Consider the following 24,713-nt stretch of genomic DNA (forward strand, 5'->3'; position numbering starts at 1 on the left):
ACCTATTCCACCCCCCCGTGCGACTAGTCGATCCATCCCTCGACAAGCATACCTGTGCTGTTCCGTCTAAATGAAACGGTGTACGCGCCGATACAATAATTAATACATCTTCTAACAATATTACCGTATACAGTTATTAAGATTAATGTGTATAGAACGTTGGGAAAATTGTTATTAAGCTGTGACGCTCGACTGTAGAGATATTCCATTTATTGCGGTATAGGTACTCTTTAAGTTTTAGCTGTCCTTCAAGATATGGTAGCAATTTCGATTTTCCTTCGTCAGTAGTTCTACTTATGCTATTCAATGTACTCATCTTCGTACATGAAAATAATTGAAAAAGGTATTTTTTCATGTACTAGCCACTTTTTGGTGATTGGACCGCATATCATTTCTGAACTCACCGCCCCAAATTATTGAGAGTACAATGAAACCTCCGAGTGCTAGCAAGATCGGTATTTCAGTTCCTGTGATACAAAGTACTATAAAATGATAAGTCTGTCCTGTAACTTGCCTGCGATTACACCTATCTCGTAACTATACCAGTGAAACGAACACAGGGCTCTGCGTTATCAACGCCGTCCGCTTGTCTGACTAAGCGTCGATATGCACTACGTGTCTGTGGAAACGGGATCATTCTACTTGACCCACCGTTTCCTACTTTAGCCGTGTGATTTAAACCTCGTTGAATATCAGCGCTACGCGTACCATCAACAGTGTACTGGGAAAACTGGTTTTCTCAAACAAATCGATCAGTTCCTTCGTATGTTTTACATTTTTCTTGAATCTTGAAATCGGATCTCCAAATTATCTTTCAACTTATCCTTTAGAAATTGAATTTTACAGGAATTAAAGACGGGCCAACAGGTCTAGAAGTAGCTACTTGAGCAATGATTAAATCGTCGCGTCGTGTGTCCTGGATCCCAATAAAAGTCAGACAGAATATAATATCAGGTGCAATCATAAGTATTACATTTGGACGACGATGTTTCCATCAGCGTTACCGCGTTTAGTGCCAAACAGCTGGCGTACTCGAAATCCAGAACGATCCGTTAATAATATCTTCGTTCTACCCTGACGCGTTTCGAGATACATCTACGAGTAACTTCCAAATTCCAATTGCACTCTTGGGTCGAACTTTCATTTATTTAACTAATGAACTGGTTACTATTAATAGAAACCACATTTTGCGCCGTATTACGTAGGCGCGCCTCTTTCGTTCTCCATAAATGATCAAATCTTTGTATTCCCATGCAAACACTTATGTTATTGTACGAAATGAGAATATATCGTGCAGTTCTCAATCATTGTATTCAGAATATTCAAGAAAAATGTAGGTGGAAAGCTTCCACAAGTTTCCAATCAGGAGTCTATTGTTCTGGCTCGAGATAATAGGTGTAAGGATTATTTCTCAAGTATGAGAATAGCCCGTTAAATCGTTCGATCTTCATTAACGCAATGAAAGCAAAACGGGGGGCAGCGGCTGCCTTCTCGACGTGGATAACCTCCGGATTAACACACTTAATTAAGTGCGTTTGAAGGAAAGCAAGAGATCGAGCGAGCATACGAACAAGCAACTCGAAGCAGGCTCGGCTCCGTTTTCAGTTTCCGATTATTTTTGGCAGCAAGCAGAGCGGGCAGAGCTCTCGCCTAAAAATGCTTACGACCAATGGCGAGCCGTCATTGGTCGGTAACTACCACGTGAACAGCTCACGATGGAGGTTCACGACGTCGACTAGGAATACACGATCGCACAGTCAGCTGCCTAAGGTCCGGTTGGCCAGTCGCAGCCAGCAAAAGTTCTTCTCAAGGTAAGCCCAATCGTCAACTTCGTATGGGGTCCCTGGAGCGCGTCGCACGATCGTCGTGATCCTCCTCAGGAGTCGAAGTCGGACAACGCGAAGGATTTCGCTCCTCGAACGACCGGCTGTACGAGACCGCTGCTCCTTTCGACGTATTTAGTGTCAGTGAGAGGTGCTTTAACAGAGATTCTTTTCAAGGTCACGAGTGTTGCCCGACGTTTCAGTTCTCCAGGGATTGTGACGTATCTCGGGCCGACACGAAACCCTTCGCGTGAGTTCCTGCGTGTGACGCGAGGCTTCCAGTGACAGGAGCCGAGATTTCGTGCTTTCAACTCGCCTAATTTCTCTCGCGCGGAGGTGAACGATTTCCTCTTTTTGAGAAAGATGTGTTGGAATTTTCAAGCATCGCAGTGTCTTATTATCGATCTAGATCTTGGAATCTTTTCGAGCTTCTGTAGAACATTTCTGAGCCCTTTACGAGCGACAGAATGAACTCGCAATGATCGTCTCGCTTGGGTCGCTACACGAATCCTCGTGGACGTACGTAAACAGCCTTGTATCAGTATTCGCCGCGATTACTGATATCTCCTCGACAAATATAGCTTCGGACGTTTCTATGCCGTCGCAATTTATCACACGCTTCTTCAAAGGGAAAAGCTTGCGAACCTTCTGGCTTCGATATAACCTCGACCTTTTCGATTTCACGTGCAAAAGAACGCGAGCAACATATTTTACGGCGACGTACCGACGAGTTACTCGATTTTTTCGGGGAAAACGAGAATGCAAATGGAACGATCCCCGATCCACGTCGACAGAGGATCATCGTAGATCATCCGAGGTAGACTGTACGTGTTTTCTATTTTTACGGTACCGGGATCCCCTTTGACATCGGAGACGAGACACAGATCGGAGTGTTGGTGGGACGTGTCTTGGAATGGTTCGAGCGTGAGGGAATCTATACTTAGCGAAGGCGATCGTCCATTTCAAATATAAAGCTCTTGCCAGTGATCGGATGAAATTTCTGCGGGTAGATGATTCCTCGATCCTCTGTTATTTGGCTTGCAGACCAAAAATAATTCAATTATATCAGGATCACCCTGATGTTATGATGGCAATTTTGTTACTATATTATTACGATATTTCTGTAATATTGTTTGTCGGTGAGGACAGATAGTTTACGAGGATCAGAGCCAATGTTGCAGACAAACATATTACACAATTCACGTGTGTAATAAATTTGGTATCTATTTTCAAACATTGTTTCTGACTCATTGCCGTCGCGGCCACGTCGGCATGTAAGATGTTCGCCAAGGAAATGAATTACCACGGGCCTTCGCATCCCCATTTATTACCGACGGCCCCTTTAATATTTCATCATTTTCATCTTATTACTTTCCACATCTACATCCATTTTGCGCCGTTGAAATGTTTCATACCAGATGGACAATGTTGCGCCCCAATTTATATAATTTAGTTAATATTGCTCCTTCAACTCGTCTCTCGATTATTTTTCTATTTCGATCTTATATCCACAACTCTTTGCATTTCACTGAAGAGAGCCAACGTTTCTGTAAGGACGATCCCTCCAGCTGTCGTTGCTCGTATCCTCCAGTTCGATCCGCCTTTCCGTTTTCGACATCGAATCGAGCCGGAGAGTCTCGAGGAGACGAGGGATCTACCGGGTCGTTGCATCCAAATTTGGATCGCCGACGTAGCGACGTCTCGGCGACGGCTCGAAAAGTGGGGACGGTCCGCGTCTATTTTCGAGCACCGGATATTCTATACCGTTGCCGTTCCGTGCAGCGTGAGGTGAAATTTACGTTCAGAATGTAGGATTTATCGTGCCGTTCCGCGCGGGAACGGCTGTCACTGACCGGCAAAAGAAAAATTTATCCAATGACGCAATCGGAAATCTTCCCCATCCTCCCCCTGCCCTCCCTCTTCTCCGCGTCTTATCCCCTTCTCTCTTCGTGCGCGCGTTAAATTTAACCCGTGCAATGTTTGCATTTCGTTTGGTTATCCGTGTCACCGAAACGAACGTATTTTATTTACGCCGCTGATGTAACGACGACGGTATTGTTATTTTGCCACGGATTCGCGAAACACCCCTTTTTTTGCTTTATTTTTAGGTAGACGGGTGTAGCAGCCAGGTACCACGATGGCGGACGATGAGGTTAGGTGGGTATCGGGAAAATCTTCCTTCTGAAGATCATTAATAATCCGTTGCGAGACGGATAATACGATGATTTTTTTTTTTATTCGAAAGCTCAGTCTGACTAGGGCAGGTTTTAACTTTTTTTTTCTCTATTCCATATCTCTGCTCTTGCGACTGCTCGATGCGCCTAATTCTTGACTGTACGCGAAAATGGCGAACGATGGATCTTCCGTCTGCTTCGGGCCGTGCAGTAAAGTTAATATCACTGAAAGGTACGCATCGCTTGAGCGCATTATGTTTGCGAGATGTCCTTAAAACAAACCGACCAAAAACATGATTAATCCATGAATGAAAACCACACCTTCATCTGTGTGACTTTTTGAAAGAAAACACCAGAGAGCAGCCGATTTTTTTCTCTGGGATTTTTTACATTTTTCTTTTTGTGTATTTTACCCTTGGTTACGAACTTTTTGTACGATACTTCATAATTACACGGGAGAGGCTTCCGCTGACGAGGACGCCTCGATCGATCCAGCATTCAAAATGGACCGAGTCCTGTATATCTGTTTTTGATAGTAAAAAATCGATAAAACCATGTGAAATATGGTCGACGCTAGACCATACGGTTTGACAGTTCCTGTGTTTTACAGAATAACAAGGATACGGTACAAAATTATTCCTCGCAATTTTTCTTATAGCGTGATACATCGTGAAATCTCTCCCTCTATCTTCATTTCCTCTGCACTTCCCTTATTTGTTCTTGTTCAAAAAAATATAATTCCGTGAGTAACAAAAAAAATGTATCTTCGTAGTAGATGTTTCTTACTCGAGAATTCGGAATTGCAAATAGATGACAAGTTGCGCATTCCACCCATATCGAAAAACAAAAGTTACAGCCAGAGGTATTACAAGCAACACGGAATGGACTTCTCCTCTGATTTACCGTCACACTCCTGTCCTTATTTCAACGTTATTTACCATTCTATACGACGTGTCTCCCTCGGTGTATCCTATCTGTTCCACCACCTTTCCTCTTCCTGCTATTTCACTGTCTCCCGTAACTTTTCTCCCCTACTCGTAGTACTTCTTCCCGCGATTGTAAAAATGTACCATCAATATTTCTGTAACTTGTATTTTTCGAGCTGCCTTCCACTTCTCCATTCGTCCTTCCCCCGACTTTGCATTCGAATTGACACGGAGGGTATTGCAGCTAAGATAAGAAAGTACTAGAATTCTGTCAGACTTTCCTCGACGTAAATCTTGGCAGAAGTTCGTTCTAAATGTAAATCAAAGGATTATGCAATGGATTGCAAGAACGCACATCAGTCTTCCGTGTCATTCGATGCTGTTTTACGTTTACTGCGTGGAAACGTCTAACAATTGTTACTATTCCACCGTTTGGACTAAGAATAGTCGGTAGTAAGATTACCTAGCGATAGGCTATTAGAACGCCAAGCACGAGCCATGTAATAACCAGAAACCTAAGGTAATGTAGGTACTATAATCGCAGAAACACAGAATACTCCTACGTCTTGCGATTTATAGCATCCTCGTGTTCCAGCAGCATGCTACTCACGCCTACCTTTTATTTGTTTGTATTTAATATATATTATATTACGCGGTAATGTTACCTCATTTAATTTGATAACGGATATTTATAGATGAAATACACACAAGTTATTGCACGATACACGATGCCAACTCATACAAATCAAACACGTTAATTACTCCGCACATGCAACCGATTGAAACTGCACATTTTCCACGTTATTGCGAATCACACAAATGACATCGCTTTCTGAACGCTTGCCACTTCTCCAAAAGCGAAACTCGAAGGGTTATTTACCGAATTTACTGCAACGATAAACTTTTTTCTTTACACAGTCTATTACACGGTTCAACGTTTCGTGTTTCGCTCACATTGGCCTGACAGGGACGGATTTTTCTTACGATCATTTTCTGTTTTCCTTTACAGAGGAAACGTCTCGAGGATGTACGTAAGAGAGGGGAAAAATATCTGTGGAACACTTAAAGTCAGCCGGAAAAGGACGGCCCAACTCGCGGAACTTTTTCAATAACTTGTCGAAACTCGCTAATCGAATAGCTTTGACAGTTTTCGTATTAAAGGCTCGTTAGGAGACACGACGGAACTTTCGAAAATAATTTAGACTTTTCTTCATCCCGCGGGATTTCTTAACGCGACTAACAGTTATTATTTTATTACTTTATTAGCGCCGTAGAAACAGTAAGGATATTAAATGGTTTAATTGAGATTTATTTAAGAAAGAGAGACCCTTCCGGTCCTCGTCGTTGAACGTTGCTTCGAGCTATTGCCAGATAAGATATTTTATGGGAGTTTCGTACGGAAAATGTAGGAAAAGAAGAGGAAACAGGCGGAGACCGACAGAAAGAGGGCGGAGGTCCGCGCCCGCCTTGAAGAGGCTTCCAAAGCCAAGAAGGCGAAGAAGGGTTTCATGACCCCTGACAGGAAGAAGAAGCTTAGGGTAAGTTTACATTCCATTCCGTGGTAATTTCTTGTTATACTACATACGTCTAATTAATAACAACCAGACAATGCCCCAAATCCTTTACATTATCCTTTCATCGTACTCTACGATCAAATTTGAGAAACTTTCTACGGTCACGTAACATTGAAGCGTCCTCTGTAGAAAATTCTTGCCTCTTATCGAACGGCACACTGACGAGTATCTTTGTATGTGCCGGCAGTTGTTGCTGCGTAAGAAAGCCGCCGAGGAATTGAAGAAGGAACAAGAGAGAAAAGCAGCCGAGAGAAGGCGCATCATCGAGGAACGCTGCGGAAAGCCGAAGAACACCGACGACGCGAGCGAAGGTACTTTCAGACTTTTCCAAAGTTCTCGTCGATAACACTATATAGCCGCGTTTTCTCGGTTCATCGATACGCGACAGGTCGCTAACAATTCGGTCAGGGTCGATGGTCCGCCAGAGATTGCTTTTTTTCCCGACATGTTGACAGACATGCCCGGGAATGCAATTCGATTCACAGAGACAGATATCGGACTGGTATTTTTTTCGTTCGTCCCCCGTCCATACTGTTCGCAGACGATCTTTCCCCTTTTTTGGTCGAGCACAGGATATTTTGAAGCTCGCCATTTCACGTATCGCATCTCGAGGATCCTTCCACGTCGTGCGCATAGATTACATACACACAGAGTCTCGACATCGCGAAAAAAAAAGACTGGATATTTTCCATACGTGTTGCTTCAATTGTACATGATGAATTCTGTCCGATCTTTTTCACCTTGGTCCACACAGAAACCGTGAAGCGCGTGCTGCGCGAGTACCACAATAGGATCACAGCATTGGAGGATCAAAAATTCGACCTCGAATATGTTGTTAAGAAGAAGGATTATGAGGTACTTACGAGAAAAGAAGAGTACGCGAGAACATTACGAGACGTGCAAATAACGACACCGTAACGATGCTCAATGTTGTTGCACTTGAGTAATGTGCCGCACTTGCCCGGTTACGTTTACGTTTGTTGACGAGCAGCTTCGGATACGATTGGCAAAGAGCTCGAAACGATGAGTCGACCACGTTGGGCAACATCGTAATTATTTATAAGCCAATGTTTATTTTTGTTATCAAGCTTAAAAAAAGAAGGGTAATTTTATTCAGAAGAAAGCTCGAGCTGTTTGCTAAATTCGAATCGTCAATGGTGGTCGCTTTCCCGTAGTCTGGGCAAGTGGCGGGAGCTTCGCATTTCGTCACACCGTGTTTCAATAATTTTTACTGTTTTACTTATATCTCTGATTTTCTCACTTTCATAACACGGCTACTTTCTTTGTCTCTCTATTTCTCTATCTCTGTCATTCTGTTTAGCACAATTTTTTCTGTTGCCATTACTTTCTGAATCTGCCCAGAATTTGATCGTCTTTGCTCTCTTCGTTTAATGCTATCTGGTCGTATTTTATATGGTGAGCTGAGCACAATCGTGGAATTGTTAGCGTATTAACTTAATTGCGTTCTCACAAGTTGTCGCCAGAAACCGCTATTCGTGTATGATGGAGTAATATGTACTTATGGTAATAATGGTAACTCATTTGATTTCGAGAGATACGTGCTTCTCTTCAAAGTGTTCGCACGTGTATTTCGTCCGATGTACAATAATCTGTTCACAATTGCTTTCTATGTTCATGCATCTACTCACTATCCGAGTATCGAGTTGTATCGTGCTCTATTCGCGATTGTAACCGAAGACAAGCTCGATAGGATCGATCCACACGAAAGCAACGCTGACACTTTGTAACGTCGTTGACAAATTTCGTTCAGCTTTGATACCAGACACTGCTACACTACTCCCTGCTTTTACACGTTGCCCCGATGGTCGATAAATCAAGAAGAACGACACGCAACCCTTTCACGTCTTATATTTTGTAACCGTGACCGTTTTTTCTTTTTCTTTTTTCCAAATCGATCACTTAGACAACCGACGAGGAAAGAAACGTATAGAAAATTAAAAGAACAAAACAAAAAATACAAAACACGTCAGCTAAAAACGTTCCTGCTTCTTGAAAAGGGATATTTTTCAAGGTGACTTGGAATTTTGACAGCTAGCGTGAAGTCCATTCTGATCCAGTATCATAAGAGGATCATCGCTCTCGAGGGGGAAAAGTACGACCTTGAGTACGAAGTCGCCAAGAAGGATTTCGAGGTCGAAAAGTTTTCGATGCACAAAAAAACAGACGACGCTGCAATTAACACAAAAGAGAGAACAGAATTTTTGTTTCTTCCGTCTTATTTCTTTTCTACCGTTTTTTTTTTCTTTCTATCCTTTTGTTCTGGATCTTTTTTTCTCATTAGTACGCAAGGATCTGTTTTTTGCTAGCGCAGCGCTGATTGTATAACGACGAAATTGAAGTTAGGCATTAAGGCTGAATCGTCTAATTGCACCAATTTTTGTAACGTAGCATTCGCAAGATTTCCTTTGACTATTTTCTTTAGAATGTCTTCCTAGAGCGTACGTAATGATTTAGAAAGAGAACAAAAGCACAGACACGCGTGATTCGTAGATTCGCCAGCCAGTAGATCTCAAGTAATATCGTAACGCTGATACCTAGTTCCTATCTTGAGCGATTTGAAGTAGTCCAACAATTTTTCCTCTTTTCTTTTTGTTTTCTTTATTTGAGCGTAGGCAACTAGACCTTCTTACAACCATTTGATGCCAGTACTACTCCGAAAATATGTTTCCACCATTTCCACTTAGAATCCCTCTTTTTCGTGTCAGGTTAACGTTCACGCAGTTCTCAGCTTCGTGCTTCTTGCTTCCAAAACACGAGAATCTCATTCTCTTCTATATCCTTTGAATCTTCTTCCCTTCCGCGATTAACCCTTTAGCACAGAGTAGTATCGTAATTCTTGACAGGAACGCGAATGGTAAGATTTCATCGAGTCGTAGAAGCGAGGATCTTTAGTCGTTTTCATTCTGATTGATCTAACATTTTTTACATTTTCCTAGTTTTCTAGTTTTTTTTTTTTTTATAGAATTTTTGCGCACCGCTGAAACAGTAGATTTTAATCGCGCGATGAGAGATGGACGAAAGCATCCGTCTAATTTTTTATTTACTTTTTTTGTTCTACTTTTTGCTCTCCATTCTTAGAAATTTTTGTTCTTTTAGCCGAGCTCCAGACGATCTGTTCGGCATATTGGAACAGAGTATACGCGCTCGAGGGTGATAAGTTTGACCTCGAGAGGCAAATTAGGTTGAAAGAATTCGAGGTAAATACGATCGGCTCGCCTGAAGAAAGCCTAACGAGTCTCCTGCACAGATTATTTTTATCTGGTCTCCCACGTGATTCTTTTTTGGATTTAATTTAACTTTGCCACGTCTTGGACCATGCGATGCGATTGGTCGACGTCCCATGTACTTCTCCCGGTCGGCGCACCCTCGAAATTTCACTCCTGATAGTTTTCTCTCTTTATTTTTTCTGTTCGATCCCGCGGAAAACGCTGGGAGAGTTTCATTTGAATTCTCGCTGGAACCTTCCCACTTGATTGTGCGTGTTCGTTTTCGTTGGATTTCGTCGGTCGTTGTGGATTGAAGTTTCGAGGGAATCTAACCGGAAGCGTAACTTCGTGTATCGTTTCGGTACAGATGGAGGTCGATAGGACAATTTCCATTCGAACGAAAAGGAGAGATTTCAGAGCAGGTCACGTTCGCGTCAGTTTCTCGAGGCCACCATCCGGTTGAACCGCGCTATGCGATTAGGCATTCGGTTTTCGCGCGACTTTTATTGCCGTACGAGCAGAACGAGAGAGACGTTTTCACAGGTCGCGCATATTTCTATGAAAATCCCCAGCGAAATCTCAAATTCTCATTCCAACTATTTTGCCATCTGATCGTATAGATGAAGAATTACAGTCTCTCTCTTTCTCTCTTATTGCCTCCTGGCTATTTAGTGAAAGTAACGTATCATGAGTAGAAGATATCTGAGAGACACTCCATGTTCTTTGTAGACGATTTGAAGGAGATTTGCCAAATGTATTACGAGCGCGTCTACCTTTGTGAGGGTCAGAAGTGGGATTTGGAGCGTGAAGTCCGGAAAAGGGACTATGAGGTACAGGAGATAAATAAAAGAAAGCAGCAAAAACGGTGAACAATGCGAGGAGAAAGAGAGTAACCGAAGGTGGCACGTCTCTTTTGTGCAACCCCCTCTCTGACTTTCTCTCTTCGCGTTGTATCTCGTTGTTCCACCCTCTTTCTGTACATATGCATACGTCTCTCTTTATGAGTTCTTTCTCTCTTTCACGATGTCTCTCTTAGAGAACACGTTGAGTGGCTTTTCAACAACCAGAAAACCGTACAAAAATAAAAGGAAAACGACATCACTATTTTTTCGCGTCACGTGCAAGACAAAAGCGAACGCGAGAATAAAAAAGGAACACGATTTTCTTTTTCATTCTTTCACTTTACTTTTGCTAGTCCGACGACGTTCCGAGAGTAAATCGGTGCATCGTATTTTACTCCACATCGTATAATCTTGGTCAGTCCTGTTTCGGTGATTTATCCACCCCATATTTCGACTCGTCTCACTTTTTTCCAAGTTTTTTTTCCCGGTTCACCGAACTCACGTCAACCCCCGAATAAAATGAGACAGCCGACCGAACTTTTTTCTTTTTTTCGCGTGGATATGAAGTGCCGCAATTAAAAGCATTTTTTTGCCCTTCACCCTCCAATCGCTCTCTCCTCTTTTCTTTCATCTCTTTTTTGTCTTTTTTCCGCGACGACGAATCGTCAATTTATTCGCTCGCCATCTCTTCTCTCTCTCACTCGCCTCTCTTTTTTCCTCTCTCTCTCTCTCTCTCTCTCTCTCTCTCTCTCTTTCTCTCTCTCTTTCTCTCTCTCTCTTTCTCTCTCTCTCTCTTCTCACATTTATTTTCTATAAACGTATAGATATGTCTATTCGATTTAAACGCACCCACTTTACGTCACTCGCTCTTTCATAATAAATCTCTTTCTGTCTTTCTGTTTCTACGATCTCTCTTTCTGTTTTCTTCTCTTCACGACTTTCTCTCTACTTTCTGTCCTCTTTAACCATATAATGCAGACATAGGCTTTCTGAGCTTTCGACTAACTCGCCAAGGAAGAGAAAATAAAGTAGAAGCCTCTCGCGAGATTCGAATCAGGGCTGGGCAAGCTTATGGAGGAGACGTTTGTCTAGTCAAAATCGATCCACGTATCGATGCGGGTGTACAACCCTCTCTCGCGTCTGTTTGTTCATTCTCGAGCTCACGTCTCTAGTTGGTCCGACGATTTTGCCAGGCGATCGTTTCGATGCGATCGAGACCGCATAACGCGTTCTCGCCGAGAAAACGAATCGTGAAATGAGAAGGGCCGCGGTGTCCCAACGGTAGAACAACTATCCTCGACATTTTTTTGTTTTTTTCTCCTTTTTTTTATTCAGATTCTTTTTCACCCTTTTCTCTATCTCTATCTCTATCTCTTTATGTATCTCTCTTTCTCTTTGTTTCTTTTTCTATCTCTTTTAATTTTTTGTAAAAATTGTACATATACAAAACAGTCAAAGGAAAAAGAACACACCGAAGGGGCCAAAGAGATCCCTTTCAATCTCACGCGAGATTCAAACCTGTGCGTGAAACACGCGCGTGTGTGTGCGCGTGTGGGTGCGTGCGTGTGCGGTGCAAAATCGGGAAAATCAAAAGGAACGAGTAAAAGAACCACAGGCGAAAAAATAAGGGAAGCTGAAAAAGGATCGTATCGAACCGTATCACCGCCGATCGGCTACCACTGTACATTTCACGTCTTCTTCTTGTTTTTTTCTGCTCGCTTCACCAATGTTTTTTCTATCTCTCACTCTGTGCCTTTCTCTGTTTAACCATGCCTTTCACGTCTCTTTTCTCTCTTTTCTCTCTTTCTCTCTCTCTCTCTTTCTTTCTCTCTTTTTTTGATCTATCTCCGTTTCTTTGCGTTTCTTCCTTTCTGACGCTTTGCGAGCTTCAATTCCAGAATGTTATTAAAGAGGCTGCTTTTTCTTTTGCTTAACCGCGCATGCTTGGGCTCGAAATACCTACTAACAACGACGTTGAGGAATATTTCTTATTGTAAAGTGATTTTCGAACGTGAAATCTTTTAATTACATTGGAAATTTTACACGGTGCCGCCTGGAGTCTTCGTATGTTATTTTTAAACAATGATTTGTAATCGTATACGGAACAAATGGAATTGGCAGACGTTATTTAATTACTCATCGTGAAACATTTCAAACGTTCTCGACAACGATACACGTGCGCTCAATTTTTCTTCGGTTCAGTTGGTATCGAAATTAACAGCATGGATCAATTTTTCACGCTGCAGCAACGCCGAAATACGCATTGCAGCCCTTCTATTAACTTCATTTCGCGCGAATCCGGGAATCCAGTCGCAGGCAAATTGATCGATATCTGCAACAAAGCGGCAGGTTGTACTTTCTCGTAAAACAAAACTGTGCGAGACTTGTATTTGTTTTTGCATCGCGAGAGGGAAGTATGGCACTTCATATTCCCCGCGAGGGAAGAAAAAGAAGGTATGATTCACGACGTCATTCTAGAAAACGTTTCCGTACGATTGTGACGAAAGATTGAAACGGACGTTGATGATGATCGAAATATGTATATACCAATATGTGCTGGGAGGTATCGAAACATTCGAGCGAATGCAGAGCACAGTAGGTATGTAGATCGAAACCCGCCTCTTAGAACTTTTGCTGCCCACCCCTTTTGAACTTTTACCCCAACGATTTTCTGATCACGTGATTAAACAAGAACACTCTCGTATATCATATATGGTATTATTCTCCCCGAAATATGTAGATAATCAAACGCTGGTTGTATGTTACCTCCTTCTCCACGCTTTTCTGTCTCTATTTCACTGTTTAACTCTCACGAAGGTGGACCTGTCTCGAGAACGAGTGGAACGACCACGAGACCGAAGTGCCATGCTGTGAAAATTCTCCGAGCCTTGACCGGCAACCCCAAACCCTTTTTACTTGTTACCCACCCTCGCCCACCACCCCCAACCACCCCTGTTCTCGTCTGGTGAACCTTGTGTAAATTAGTCCCGCACCTAATGTACACGTGTATGTGAATGTAAATCGAAAGAAACGATACGTATTTATTTTATTTTTCTTGTTCTTCCTCTGTTGCCCCGTGTAAGAGACGTGAAAGTGAACACGTACACGCGTCTACGATGTCGTAATGGGAACGAGCGAAAGTGATTTTGCACCGATTCGCACGCACCACCGACTGTCAGTGTCCTCTTGTCATGGTGTTCAATTGGGCCTGTAAATAGCGGATCCTTTCTGGCGGAAATCTGTTCCACCCTTATATCTCTCTGTTCGTCGATCCTCTCCGATTGTTTCCGACAATCGATATATACGGGTTCGTCACGTCTGATAATGGGAGTTTAATTTCGCCCGATGTCTCTTTCAATCTAGCAAGTATAGAGGCCTGGCGAACATCGAGAGGAACAGAATTCCAGCAGTCCAGAAAAGGAATTGTAGTGGACTTTTTACTCTTTTTTTGTTTCTCTTCACCCTCTGTGGACAAAGAGTTGATCGTGACCAGCTCTCTCCCTGATTGGCCAGAATGAAGTTCACATCCTATCATCGCTGATCCCCTCTTTCTTTTGATCCCTCCGTTCGTTCTCTCTTTGTTTCATTCTGTCTGTAATTCGTCAATCCTTTCCACTCTTTCTTTCTCTCTCTACTTCTCTCTCTCTCTCTCTTTCTCTCTCTTCATTTTTCTCCGATCGGCTTGTGTCCCCCCTTTCTCGTCGACAGTCGTAAAGGTGAGAAACGAAACGAGAAAGGATAGACTCGACGGTCTCTCGGGGAAGGAGGAGAGAATCCGACAAGTGGCTTTCGCAGGAAGTTTCACCAGAAGAAGCTATTCAAAGACATTAAAGAATCAATTTGTTCGAAAGACTAGGAGAAAAAAGGGGGGGCACTACTTTTTAGAAGGGGATACCGTCATGGTAAGATTACGTTGATTGAAATAATTGACTGAGAGCAGAATAGACTTTGATTTGTATACGTTGTTAATTTTGCGTTACTTTGTCTATTTCGTACCGCCGTTGGCCGTTAAACAACGAAACCGCGAATGAAACTTTAACGCAGTACGGCTGAATATGTTGCTAAACTTGGTCAATGTGTCACGTACGTCGAGCTTCGAACTGCAATTGTTAGTTTTCTCCCCTGAACAGCAGCTATCAGATATGTATTTTGTGTTAAATGTAAACGAAAGAACGTGGCTTTTAATTGTCGCAATCAACGATAGCTTAACTTTGCAATTTGTCTCTCGTTCAGTCCTCGTCTTTTAAAAGCGGAACGTGTACAAGTTTGACCTAGTCGCTAAGTCCAATTTGACCTTTTCTTTTCTAATTTCTCTTTACGACGCACCAACCTCGTCTACATTTCTCCGATGCGACCTTTTACCCACTTTTTTTTCTCTCTCTCTCTCTCTCTCATCGACCACCCATCCCAGCCAACGGTTACCTAGCGATGCAGTTAATCAGCAAGCCAATTTACTATCAATCTCGACTCGTCGAGTGGCTCGCTAACCGAATATCTCTGTATTCACTGCAAATCCACGTGTATTACCTCTCCCCGCCTGCTTCTGGCACGCAGGTCGCATGCTAATTTCTGCTCGAGTACCGTGTTCTCGTCCTCTCGTCCGCTTAACCAATCTCGCTGCCCGATCAGTTTTCGATGAACAATTCTACCTAATATGCCCGCGAACGCTTCCTTAATTTCTATTTAGTGCCCGTGTGACAGTGTTCTTTTGTTTTGCGACTGGATGTGTTTTCACTGTGATTAAAAGAAACACTCGCTGCTTCTTTTTTACTGTAATTACTCTGTCCAAGGGGACGAGTGTTCCTTCCGTGAGCACGAGATACCCCATTCTGGGGTATCCTCGTGGAACGGTTCGCCTCTGGTAACGCGATTGTTAATCCAAATATAATCCCCTTAATCGATTCTATTTAAAAGTGTTCCACACGGAACCGGGATAATCTCTAGTAAATGTTCCCAGAGGGCATCGTTCCATTGATCTCCTATGTAGCGTTTCGCGGTGAAAATTCAACGGGAGACACGCATGATCATAGCCTTTGCTCGATTAGAGGGATCATCAAATTAATACTATTTTCGATCGGTGCAGATCGCGGACTTGAACAGCCAAGTGAACGACCTTCGAGGTAAATTGTAAGTAACCAGTTCGCATAATACCCGTTTTTCCTTAGCGCTAGCGTTTTACCGTTCTTTTTTTTTTTTATCGTGCCGGGATCTTTTCATTCTGGGATAATAACGTTTCGTTAATATCATTAGCATGAAACCCACCCTGAAGAAAGTCTCCAAGTACGAGAACAAGTTCGCCAAACTTCAGAAGAAGGCGGCCGAGTTCAACTTCCGTAACCAACTTAAACAGGTTAAGAAGAAGGAGTTCACCCTCGAGGAAGAGGACAAGGAGGTAAGAACGATCGTTTTCGATAATACAAACCGATGCTATTTAATATTTTACGTAGACATTTTTTACCCCTCCCGTCGATGGTCCGGGGTTATTTTGACTTTTTTTCATTCAGCGAATATCAATTTCGCAATTAATTGAGCAGACTTCAGGGAAATACGAGATTCCTTGATTAAAATTACGCGGATCGATATTTGCAATTTTCTTCTTCGCTCGTCTGCAGTACGAGAAAATGAATCTTGCATTTCCATGAATTTTTTTACACTCTTACGTCTCTCATTTTTCGCCATACGACGGGCGGGTCTGTATTCACATTTTTGTTTCCAGCCATTGAGTAAGACAGTTTTTGTGGCTCTGGTTTTCTTTTCGTGTATAAAACCCAATCGGCAGGTTTTTCCTTGTATCAGTAGTACTCGATCGTCCTTCCACGGAGATCAATCCGTTTTATTTGCAATGCGTTGTTTCTGTTTTGGTGGCATCCGTTGAGTAACTTAAAAGTTATGAAACGCAACGCGGAAAGCGTAAGAAAAAATATACCGGTTGATCTCCCGAGAGGGATTCCATTTTTTATCCTTTTTTTCGTACATACGTAAACACCCCTTACCCCCAAGTAGTAGCGATGGTTGACTAGGCAATTGTGTTGTTCTCCACAGCCCAAGAAGTCCGAGAAGGCAGAGTGGCAGACGAAGAAGTAGATTTAAAGAACATGAAATAAACATTAAAAAAAAAAAGAAAAATCAAATCGAAACTACACACGCGTATACAGGCAAACAAGTAATAATAATACGATATACGAAACAGTTTTAATACGTGCATACAAAATGTCACACGACCCCCGCGTAAATCCGTCGCGAACAAAAAGGTGAAAATCGCGAGAAAATTCCCGGAGACAACGTTTTTAATTAGTTATCTCCATCGATTGTATAGTTCCACGTTGATTTCCCCCGAACCGTTTGCACATACTCGTTCATATTTCTGTCCCTTTTTTTCGATCTTTACTGTACCTACATAGAAATCGTGCCTCATGGTTACGCGAGGAACGAGCAAATAGTTGATTGTACGAACCATTATACGTAGATTGTAAGCCAGAATTATTTCCCGTCTGGATTGATTGGTAATCGCCGGATTCGATCGCCAGTGTTCGCGCAATTGATCGGACGAGAGCAAAGATAAAAAATGAACGCCAAAAAATGCTATGTCAATAAACGGATCGAAGAGAGTGCTTGTTAAAAGAAGGCGAATAATTTTTTCTCGACGATCATTTCTTACTCGTTCCATCCCCTCGACGATAGCTTATCGTTTCCACGATACTTTACTTTCGTTTTGCTCGCAAAGAGGATCCATTTTTTTCATTCGCATTTTTTTCATTTTACACACGGAACCATGCTCGATTTTCCGCGTGTATGAAAATTTGTTCGACCCCTATAAAAGGGGATGAACGCGAACGTTGCCCCGAACGATTTTATGGTATATCCGATAAGAATGGGTCGAGTGTTATCGAGGATCGTTCCGTTCTGCTCCACTAATTTTTTCTCTAAGCTGCTCTTGATCTCTTTTCTTTTATCCATCTCGTATGTCCGACAATCGGTGGTTATTCGTGAGATCGTTTCTGTTTTGCTTTTTAACGCGTCTACTCTCGTCTCATTCTTTTTTCTCTCTTATCTTTAACGCTATTTCACAATTACGGCGGCAACCGCGCAAATAAAGAGTCGATTACGCGGTGTAAAAGAATGTAACGAATAAAAAGAAGCGATAAAAAAAAAATAAGAATAGAAAAGGTGAGAATGGCTTACAAAGTATATTTAAAACTCACAAACTTTCTTCCACGTTTCGTACGTAATCGCAGACGCGCTTTACTCACAAGTGCCTTTTCACTCTTCTCTTCTCTTCTCTATCTATCTATCTATCTGTCTGTCTGTCTATCTATCTCTTTCTCTCTATTCCGCTCTATTTCTCTCTTTCTGTCACTTTCTTTAATTATCCATTCATTGGCTCTGCCAGCATTCATTTCGTTTATCTTCTGTTTGAACTCGTTTATATCGCGCAGACTCCTTCATGCAAAGTACCCTCGTTTAGGGAACGATTGCCGCGCGCTACGCAGTACAATTACAGAGGATACATTAAAACGAACGCCAGCTGCGAAAGTTTCGCGCGCATCACTTTCAATTAAAATCATTTCAAGATACAGAAATAAGCTCTTTTTGCAGCTTGCCTTTACCGCCATCGTTCGGCTGCCATGCTTCCAGGCTGTACATGTAGGATTGTCGTCCCGTCTGAATTTTTCTCTCGATCCATGCATCGATGCTCCCCTTTGAAATCTGTTCCAGTATCCGAGAAAGATTAAAACGGACGAGCGAACAGTTGACTTAATAACATTGACAGTGATCGATGCACGGTTCGATCACGCCATAATCGTTCGAACGTGATTCATACCGCGATCGAAACGAGGACTTCGATCGAGCGCATGAACCACGAGCGATCCGTTAATCGTTAAGTTATTAATTAGTATGTACGCTCTAATAATTGTCCATGTCTTATTTGTTGACTAATGATGTTGCTCTTGCATTATGTTCGCAGAACGCGTCAAAAGATAAGGTAAAGCTTTAAACGATCAACTCGTAGATCGGCATGCTTCTGTAGGGGAGAGTGTGCGTGTATTAGACAAAATATAGATTACGGAGATGGTGTGAAAAAAACGAAACAGAGGACAAATCTATAGGATTAGATAGCAAAAGCTTACCTACTTACCTTAACGATATGAATCGATAGACGATTTAATCCATAGATCGTTTTGGTTTTTTTCAACTTTTTTCAAGATGGTTTTTCCGCAACTTTTTGGCGTTTAAAATTCAAAGTGATCAATCTCGACGGAAGTATTTTGATGTTCGTAGGAGAACTCGGCGAATCTTTTCTTTTTCTATTTAATTTTGTTCGTACGGGCTCTTCTCTCATTTATTTTTTTCACTAACAATCTGCACGGCTTTCTGGATGGCGATACAGAGAGAAGATCGAGAAGCCATCGTACCTACGATCGGGAACCATGAAATTGGCGAATATTCAAATTGAACAAACCCAGTACCACAACAATACGATAGAAACGGGAAGTGTACGACGGAGGTGTATACGCGGAAATTTTTCCACGCGATTTTGAATAATTCATCGTGATGAATTTTTCGCGCGCTCCTCACCAGGAAAGTTCCGTGTGAAAATGTTACCCCCGTGTTACCCTGCTTTGCGAAAGTTTCCCAGAGCGCTAACCACGGACCTGGCGTGTGCAAATTTGACCGTGTTGTAGTCAGAAACTGCAGCCTTCTCACATACGTTTTCTGAACTTTGCAGAAGAAACCGGACTGGTCGAAGAAGGGCGAGGAAAAGAAGGTAAAGGAAGAAGAGGTGGAGGCATGAGGCAAATGACACTCGCTCTCGACGTTTTCGAGAAGGGATCGTCCATCCATCCATCCGATAACATCTCGACGCAACAAACTTCCTCATTATTACTTTTATTTTCTTTTTTTTTTTCGTTCTTATCGTTTTTGATTAACTTTACGTCTACAACTCCCGAAATGCACGCAAAAATCACGTTGTCTACATGTTTCGTATACGATGATTCCTCGATTAAAAATACTATCGAGAATTCACTAGAACAACATCTTTCGCGTCCAGGTTCTAATCCAGAGTTCGGAATTTTGTGACTGACCAGCTGTTTTTTCTTCTCTCGTCTACAAGATGTATGTGTATATATATTTTTTTTTTTTAAGAAACAGAACCCTGTACCGTGTCCGTCTGTCATTGTTCTTTTTGTACACGTTAATCCAGTAATACTTGTTGGTATAATTCTCTGTGAACCGGATGAAGGGAGAAATGAAACGTAATGGAATAGCACTAAAGGGAATCGTTACTTAAGGTTTATTGTAAAGCAAAATATTTAACAATAATGAAATATAATACCACCTGTATGTTCATTCTCCTATTTTCCAGGATCCTCGTTGTTCCTCCGTTGTGATTTTCAATGTTTCTATGTTCTACGATCGAAGACGTCAGTTTTAAGCGAGAATCAAACATTTGATTGTTCGTTTCGTGAACGACTTAGTTACAACGCGAGATTTGCGAGCCGTTGCGCAAGAAATTAAATTTTCACCGCGTTCGAACCCTTGCTTCTTAAGAAGGCTGTGAACCCATTGAAGGCTCAATGAGGCGCGTCGAAGAGGTAGAGGGTACGGTGAAGCGCGTACATTCTACCGGAAAATTTTACCGTCACATCTTATAAATGTCGATAGTGTCTTAAGTAACTACAGACTTGCGTTAAACCCGACGTCGTTCAAAAAGAGAAAAGAAGTTATCCATAAACTTTAACCAATTCGTTTAACGGATACTCGTTTATGTATTTTGCGGAAAAGGATGATTAAAAGAATTTAATTTCCAGCCGACGGACACACGGTAGGTGTGACAATAATCAGATAACGCTTATTTATGATTCGCTATGGGATCTCGACTACAAAGCGTTCCCTGTGTGTACCTACACTGTTCGCGTTTTAACGTAACACGCCTGTATCGAAGGAGAATTATTTCCCTGCATATTTTTCGCGTTCCCAAAAATAACATCACTCGTAATACCTCGATCGTTACGTCGGGCAACTTTTCATTTAAATGTAGCAACGCTCGCCGTTGAAAATTATATATTCACGGGGCGCGAGTAACCGCGACGCGAACGTAAAACTCACTCGTTGAACGCGCATTGAAATTACTTGGCGGTGTTTATCACGGGAACGCCATTGTTTAATTATCTTGACAATATTCGGCTATCGCAAATGGCCATTGATTCACGCTATCGGATGGTCACGCATGGGGAGAGAATCGGGCAACAGCGTCGCAAGCTCGCGAACGTTACATAAAGCATTATTATCGTTTGCGTGGACAAATGATGTATCTATAAACGACGCTTTAATGCGACAACGTTCGTGAAATGTGCCCGTTGACCGTAAATCACGCAATTTAACGCGCGTGTCGTCGACGCGCTGCGCGGCTGGAAATGTAATTTTATCCTCGCTGCTGGTCCTGTGCCCGGCTAAATTAAACAGCAAGTGCCTACTCGTTGGTGATAAACGCGTCGTTACGTTTTTCTGTCCATTTTCCAATGTCTGAATCGCATGTGTCTCAACCAATCGTCGGAACAATGTGTTCGTATTAAAAACGTATGCAATATCCTACGATGAAGTTCCTTGTAAACCGACCTAACGTATGTAAGTTCCTTGTCTAACGATGTGATTGTTCCGTACACGTGAATTGCACACTTTCACGAGACGGGAATTTCATGAAGGCAATTGTTCCTGCATAGGACGAGCCACCGCCCCAACCAACACCGGAACCACCACCGGAATCACCTGCACCCCCGACACCTTCACCACAGCCGGAACCGACACCATCGCCGACACCTGCACCAGAAGCAGCGCCAACGCCATCACCAGAACCACCAGCACCTCCAGCCGAAGGTGCGCCTGCACCTCCTGCGGAGGGCGCCGCACCCCCAGCTGGTCAGTACAACAATTTCGATCACCGTACGATCATCACGGTATTTGTAATAATCGTCACGTCATTCAAGTCACACGTCGACATCGTGCACTATTCGTTTGTAATCTTCGTATGTTTGTATCTTTCATGACAACGCGAGCAAATAACTGTGCCGCGGGGAAGAGGAACTCTGGAAGACAATACGGTCTTTGTCACGGTCCGTCCTTTCATCTTAGAGTAGCGTTTGTAACGTAAGGTGCATGTACTTGTTCAGAAGGTGCTCCAGCAGCTGCACCTGCAGAAGGCGCGGCGCCACCAGCGGAAGGTGCGCCACCAGCTGCTCCTGCGGAAGGAACAGCGCCGCCACCAGCGGAAGGCGCGCCGGCCGCACCTCCTGCCGAAGGTGCACCTCCCGCTGAAGGTGCACCTCCTGCCGAGGGTGCACCACCAGCGGCAGGAGCACCACCAGCGGAAGGAGCACCGCCAGCGGAAGGTGCGCCGCCAGCCGAAGGCGCGCCCGCGGCACCACCAGCAGAAGGTGATCTTGAACTTGGTCATGAACCCCTTTGCTATCGTTTCTACACGTCTCTACAACATTGTCCGTCCCATTTGACATTACAGCATCTCTTTTCCATTCAACAGTGTGCCTGATCGTAATTGAAAACTGGACGAAATGCGTAGAATGATCTTTACGTCTAGTTTTCAATTATGGAGAATAATTGAAAGTATTGGTGTAAATGGAAGTTGGTAAGAAACTAATGTAAATTTACAAAGGCGCACCTGCACCAACGGAAGGAGCACCAGCGGCACCACCAGCCGAGGGAGCACCAGCACCAGCACCAGCCGAAGGAGCACCGGCACCAGCACCAGCCCCCGCGGAGGGAGCGCCAGCTGCACCTGCACCAGCCGAGAGTGCACCAGCTGAGACGCCGGCCGCACCCCCAGCAGAGGCTGCGCCAGCACCCGCGCCTGCTGAAGGTAATCTGCTTCTTTTATTCTCGTACGTTATTACGGTTACGTATTATTCATTACAGGATTAATCATCCGTTCTCGTTCATTTATCATAGGAGAAACTGGGCTACTTCCGCTTTCCATTTTTTTAATTAGTCCTCGCTCGTTTCACGAGCGAAGCGTAGCTTGCGCGACAACTCGTTGCCGTTTTGATAGAAATGGGAAAGCAGCGTACTCGTTTCCGCCGTTCATCATACATCTTCTCTGTTCCATTACTGTTGATTTTTTTTATAATTTCCTTTTTTCTTTAACTTCATTTCTAGCTAAGGTAGTTTTGCTTTTGAAAGTTACACTGAACGTCAGGCCCATTCGCCCGATAACTGGTTCGAAGTTCATCACGTACGGTATGTTTAGCTCAAGAAGGTTGACGTTCTAGTAGAGGACTAAAAATCTAGTCATCAATCACGAGTAGCGTCCACAGAAATAGCCGACTAATTGTATCATCTATCATACCGATCAACACCGTTGCCCGCGGTGATACTCTAATGCCGAAGCAATCCACATAGCAGAACATAAAACCAATACTCATCATCTTCGTAACAACCAAGTTTCTGCATCTTTACGTACGTTTCACGATGATTACACTCCGAGGAGAGCATTAATATCTTATCGTCTAATTATACTTCCGCTCTCAGAGTGACCATAACTTTAGTCGAGTAGCAACTTACAAAACAACAGTAACAGCAATAGATGCATTAGCATTAAGTGTCATAATAAAATAATAAAAAGTGGTAGAATCTGTTACGAATCCTCGAAACTTCGAGGAAAGTGGAAAGGACCGAGAAGAATGCGCAGACTTCTGCATAAGAAAGTAACGACCAGCTAAAAGGACTAAAAGATTGATTCATCTAAAAAATGACTTAATTCCTGCGACATATGTTGCGGGACCTAACACACGAAAACACGGTTTTCCCTCTCTAATGATAAAATTTCTTTTCTCTTATTTGCAGCACCGCCATCGTAACTTCGTCGAAGTTGAAACGGACGAAGGGCCTCCTCGCTATACGATTTCCACACGTTACATCGTCAGAATTTGCATAAAAACATCGATAAGCATAGAATATGGATACACATATTCGTTGAGCCATATTATTCTCGACACGATGGTTCATGCGTTGCTTGTCATCATCATCATCATCGTCATCGCAACCATTATTCTCGTCATGCACACGCGTCAACTTCAACGTCATACTATACGTCATGCACATCTCGACAAACAAAAGCAAAAGGGAACGAAAAAAGATATGACCATTTTGGGGGGAAGGGTAGAAAACGGGACGTTTACCATTTGACGTGTTTCTCTTCGTTCCTTCGTGGATTTTACGTCATCTTGTCATTCAAAGTAACCAAGACTTATCGCGTGGTGCCTGGCCAATTTGTCGCTTGTTTTACCTAATTACAAAAGGAAAGTAATCATAAGCCGTGTTGTTATCCTAAGGCATGGCCTTGTTTGTCCGTGATTACGTCGGCCGTAGAGTTCGTCATGCTCACGATCGTCACGGATTTTTCTATCGACTGAAATCGAACGAATCTAACTCGAATTATATAGACTACCGCAACATTTTTATGTAAATAATTTACGACGCGTTATATCGAAGATTAATACAGATTTTATCACTACTTCCTTACACGAAACGATTGGATTTCGTAATAAAAATCTTTTCTGTGATTATCGAAAGTTACCGTCCGCTGAACGTATCTCCTCCCTAATCAATTCAAGTTTGGATCACTCTCAGTGTTACGCAACTCGGTACATACCAGGAAGAGCATTCTTAATTAATATTCAACGACTCGAGCCACAGATTTTCTCCTGGCGGAAGACTTATTTGGGAATGTCTCCAGTTAGTCTACCACCATGCCACCACGTTGATAGAGATCATTTGTACATGATGATCGCTGTCTTGTTGCGCGTTTTGCTATTCCCTTTGTCGCTTTGTTTCGTTACATGTAGACAGTTTACAGAAACAATAGACGTTCCTACCTAATGGAATTTACGTGGGTTAGTCTTATTGTGAGTGGTATTCGCCGTCTGGAATACCGTTAACAGTAGAACTGATGTTCTAGCTATCGAGGTAAGGTAATTTAATAATATCGCAGCAATTAGAAAGATTCGCAAATATTTGAAGTTCGAACAACTTCACAGGAATTGAAGGAGTAGGATGAACAAGTACCTCGTGATTCTGCTGAAAATGTTCGTTGCTCTAAGAAATGCGTAACAGACTCGTCGTTTGGGTATATT

At 42.8% G+C, this 24,713-nt stretch overlaps 2 protein-coding genes across 20 annotated transcripts; both read left to right on the forward strand.

Moving 5' to 3' along the window:
• Positions 1-1,662: 1,662 nt before the first annotated feature.
• LOC143428857 (troponin I-like) lies at positions 1,663-23,579 on the forward strand. Of its 19 annotated transcripts, none has more exons than XM_076904065.1 (14): positions 1,664-1,811; positions 3,932-3,975; positions 5,933-5,950; positions 6,333-6,461; positions 6,685-6,808; positions 8,550-8,650; positions 15,650-15,693; positions 15,817-15,958; positions 18,533-18,550; positions 19,295-19,333; positions 21,291-21,486; positions 22,238-22,441; positions 22,738-22,818; positions 23,425-23,579. In XM_076904065.1, exons 2-14 carry the CDS (start codon positions 3,961-3,963, stop codon positions 23,436-23,438), a joined length of 1,125 nt encoding a protein of 374 aa, XP_076760180.1. In that variant the 5' UTR covers positions 1,664-1,811; positions 3,932-3,960; the 3' UTR covers positions 23,439-23,579. The 19 variants fall into 19 exon arrangements, with proteins under 19 accessions (XP_076760187.1, XP_076760186.1, XP_076760180.1 ...); XM_076904062.1 differs by lacking the exon at positions 8,550-8,650 and adding an exon at positions 9,615-9,715; XM_076904063.1 differs by lacking the exon at positions 8,550-8,650 and adding an exon at positions 10,454-10,554.
• On the forward strand, positions 21,611-22,114 carry LOC143428924 (uncharacterized). Its single transcript, XM_076904201.1, has 2 exons — positions 21,611-21,668; positions 21,720-22,114. Exons 1-2 carry the CDS (start codon positions 21,611-21,613, stop codon positions 22,112-22,114), a joined length of 453 nt encoding a protein of 150 aa, XP_076760316.1.
• Positions 23,580-24,713: the final 1,134 nt, after the last annotated feature.

Source organism: Xylocopa sonorina, chromosome 11 (assembly GCF_050948175.1).
Source record: "Xylocopa sonorina isolate GNS202 chromosome 11, iyXylSono1_principal, whole genome shotgun sequence".
In the NCBI taxonomy this organism is placed as follows: Eukaryota; Metazoa; Arthropoda; class Insecta; order Hymenoptera; family Apidae; genus Xylocopa; species Xylocopa sonorina.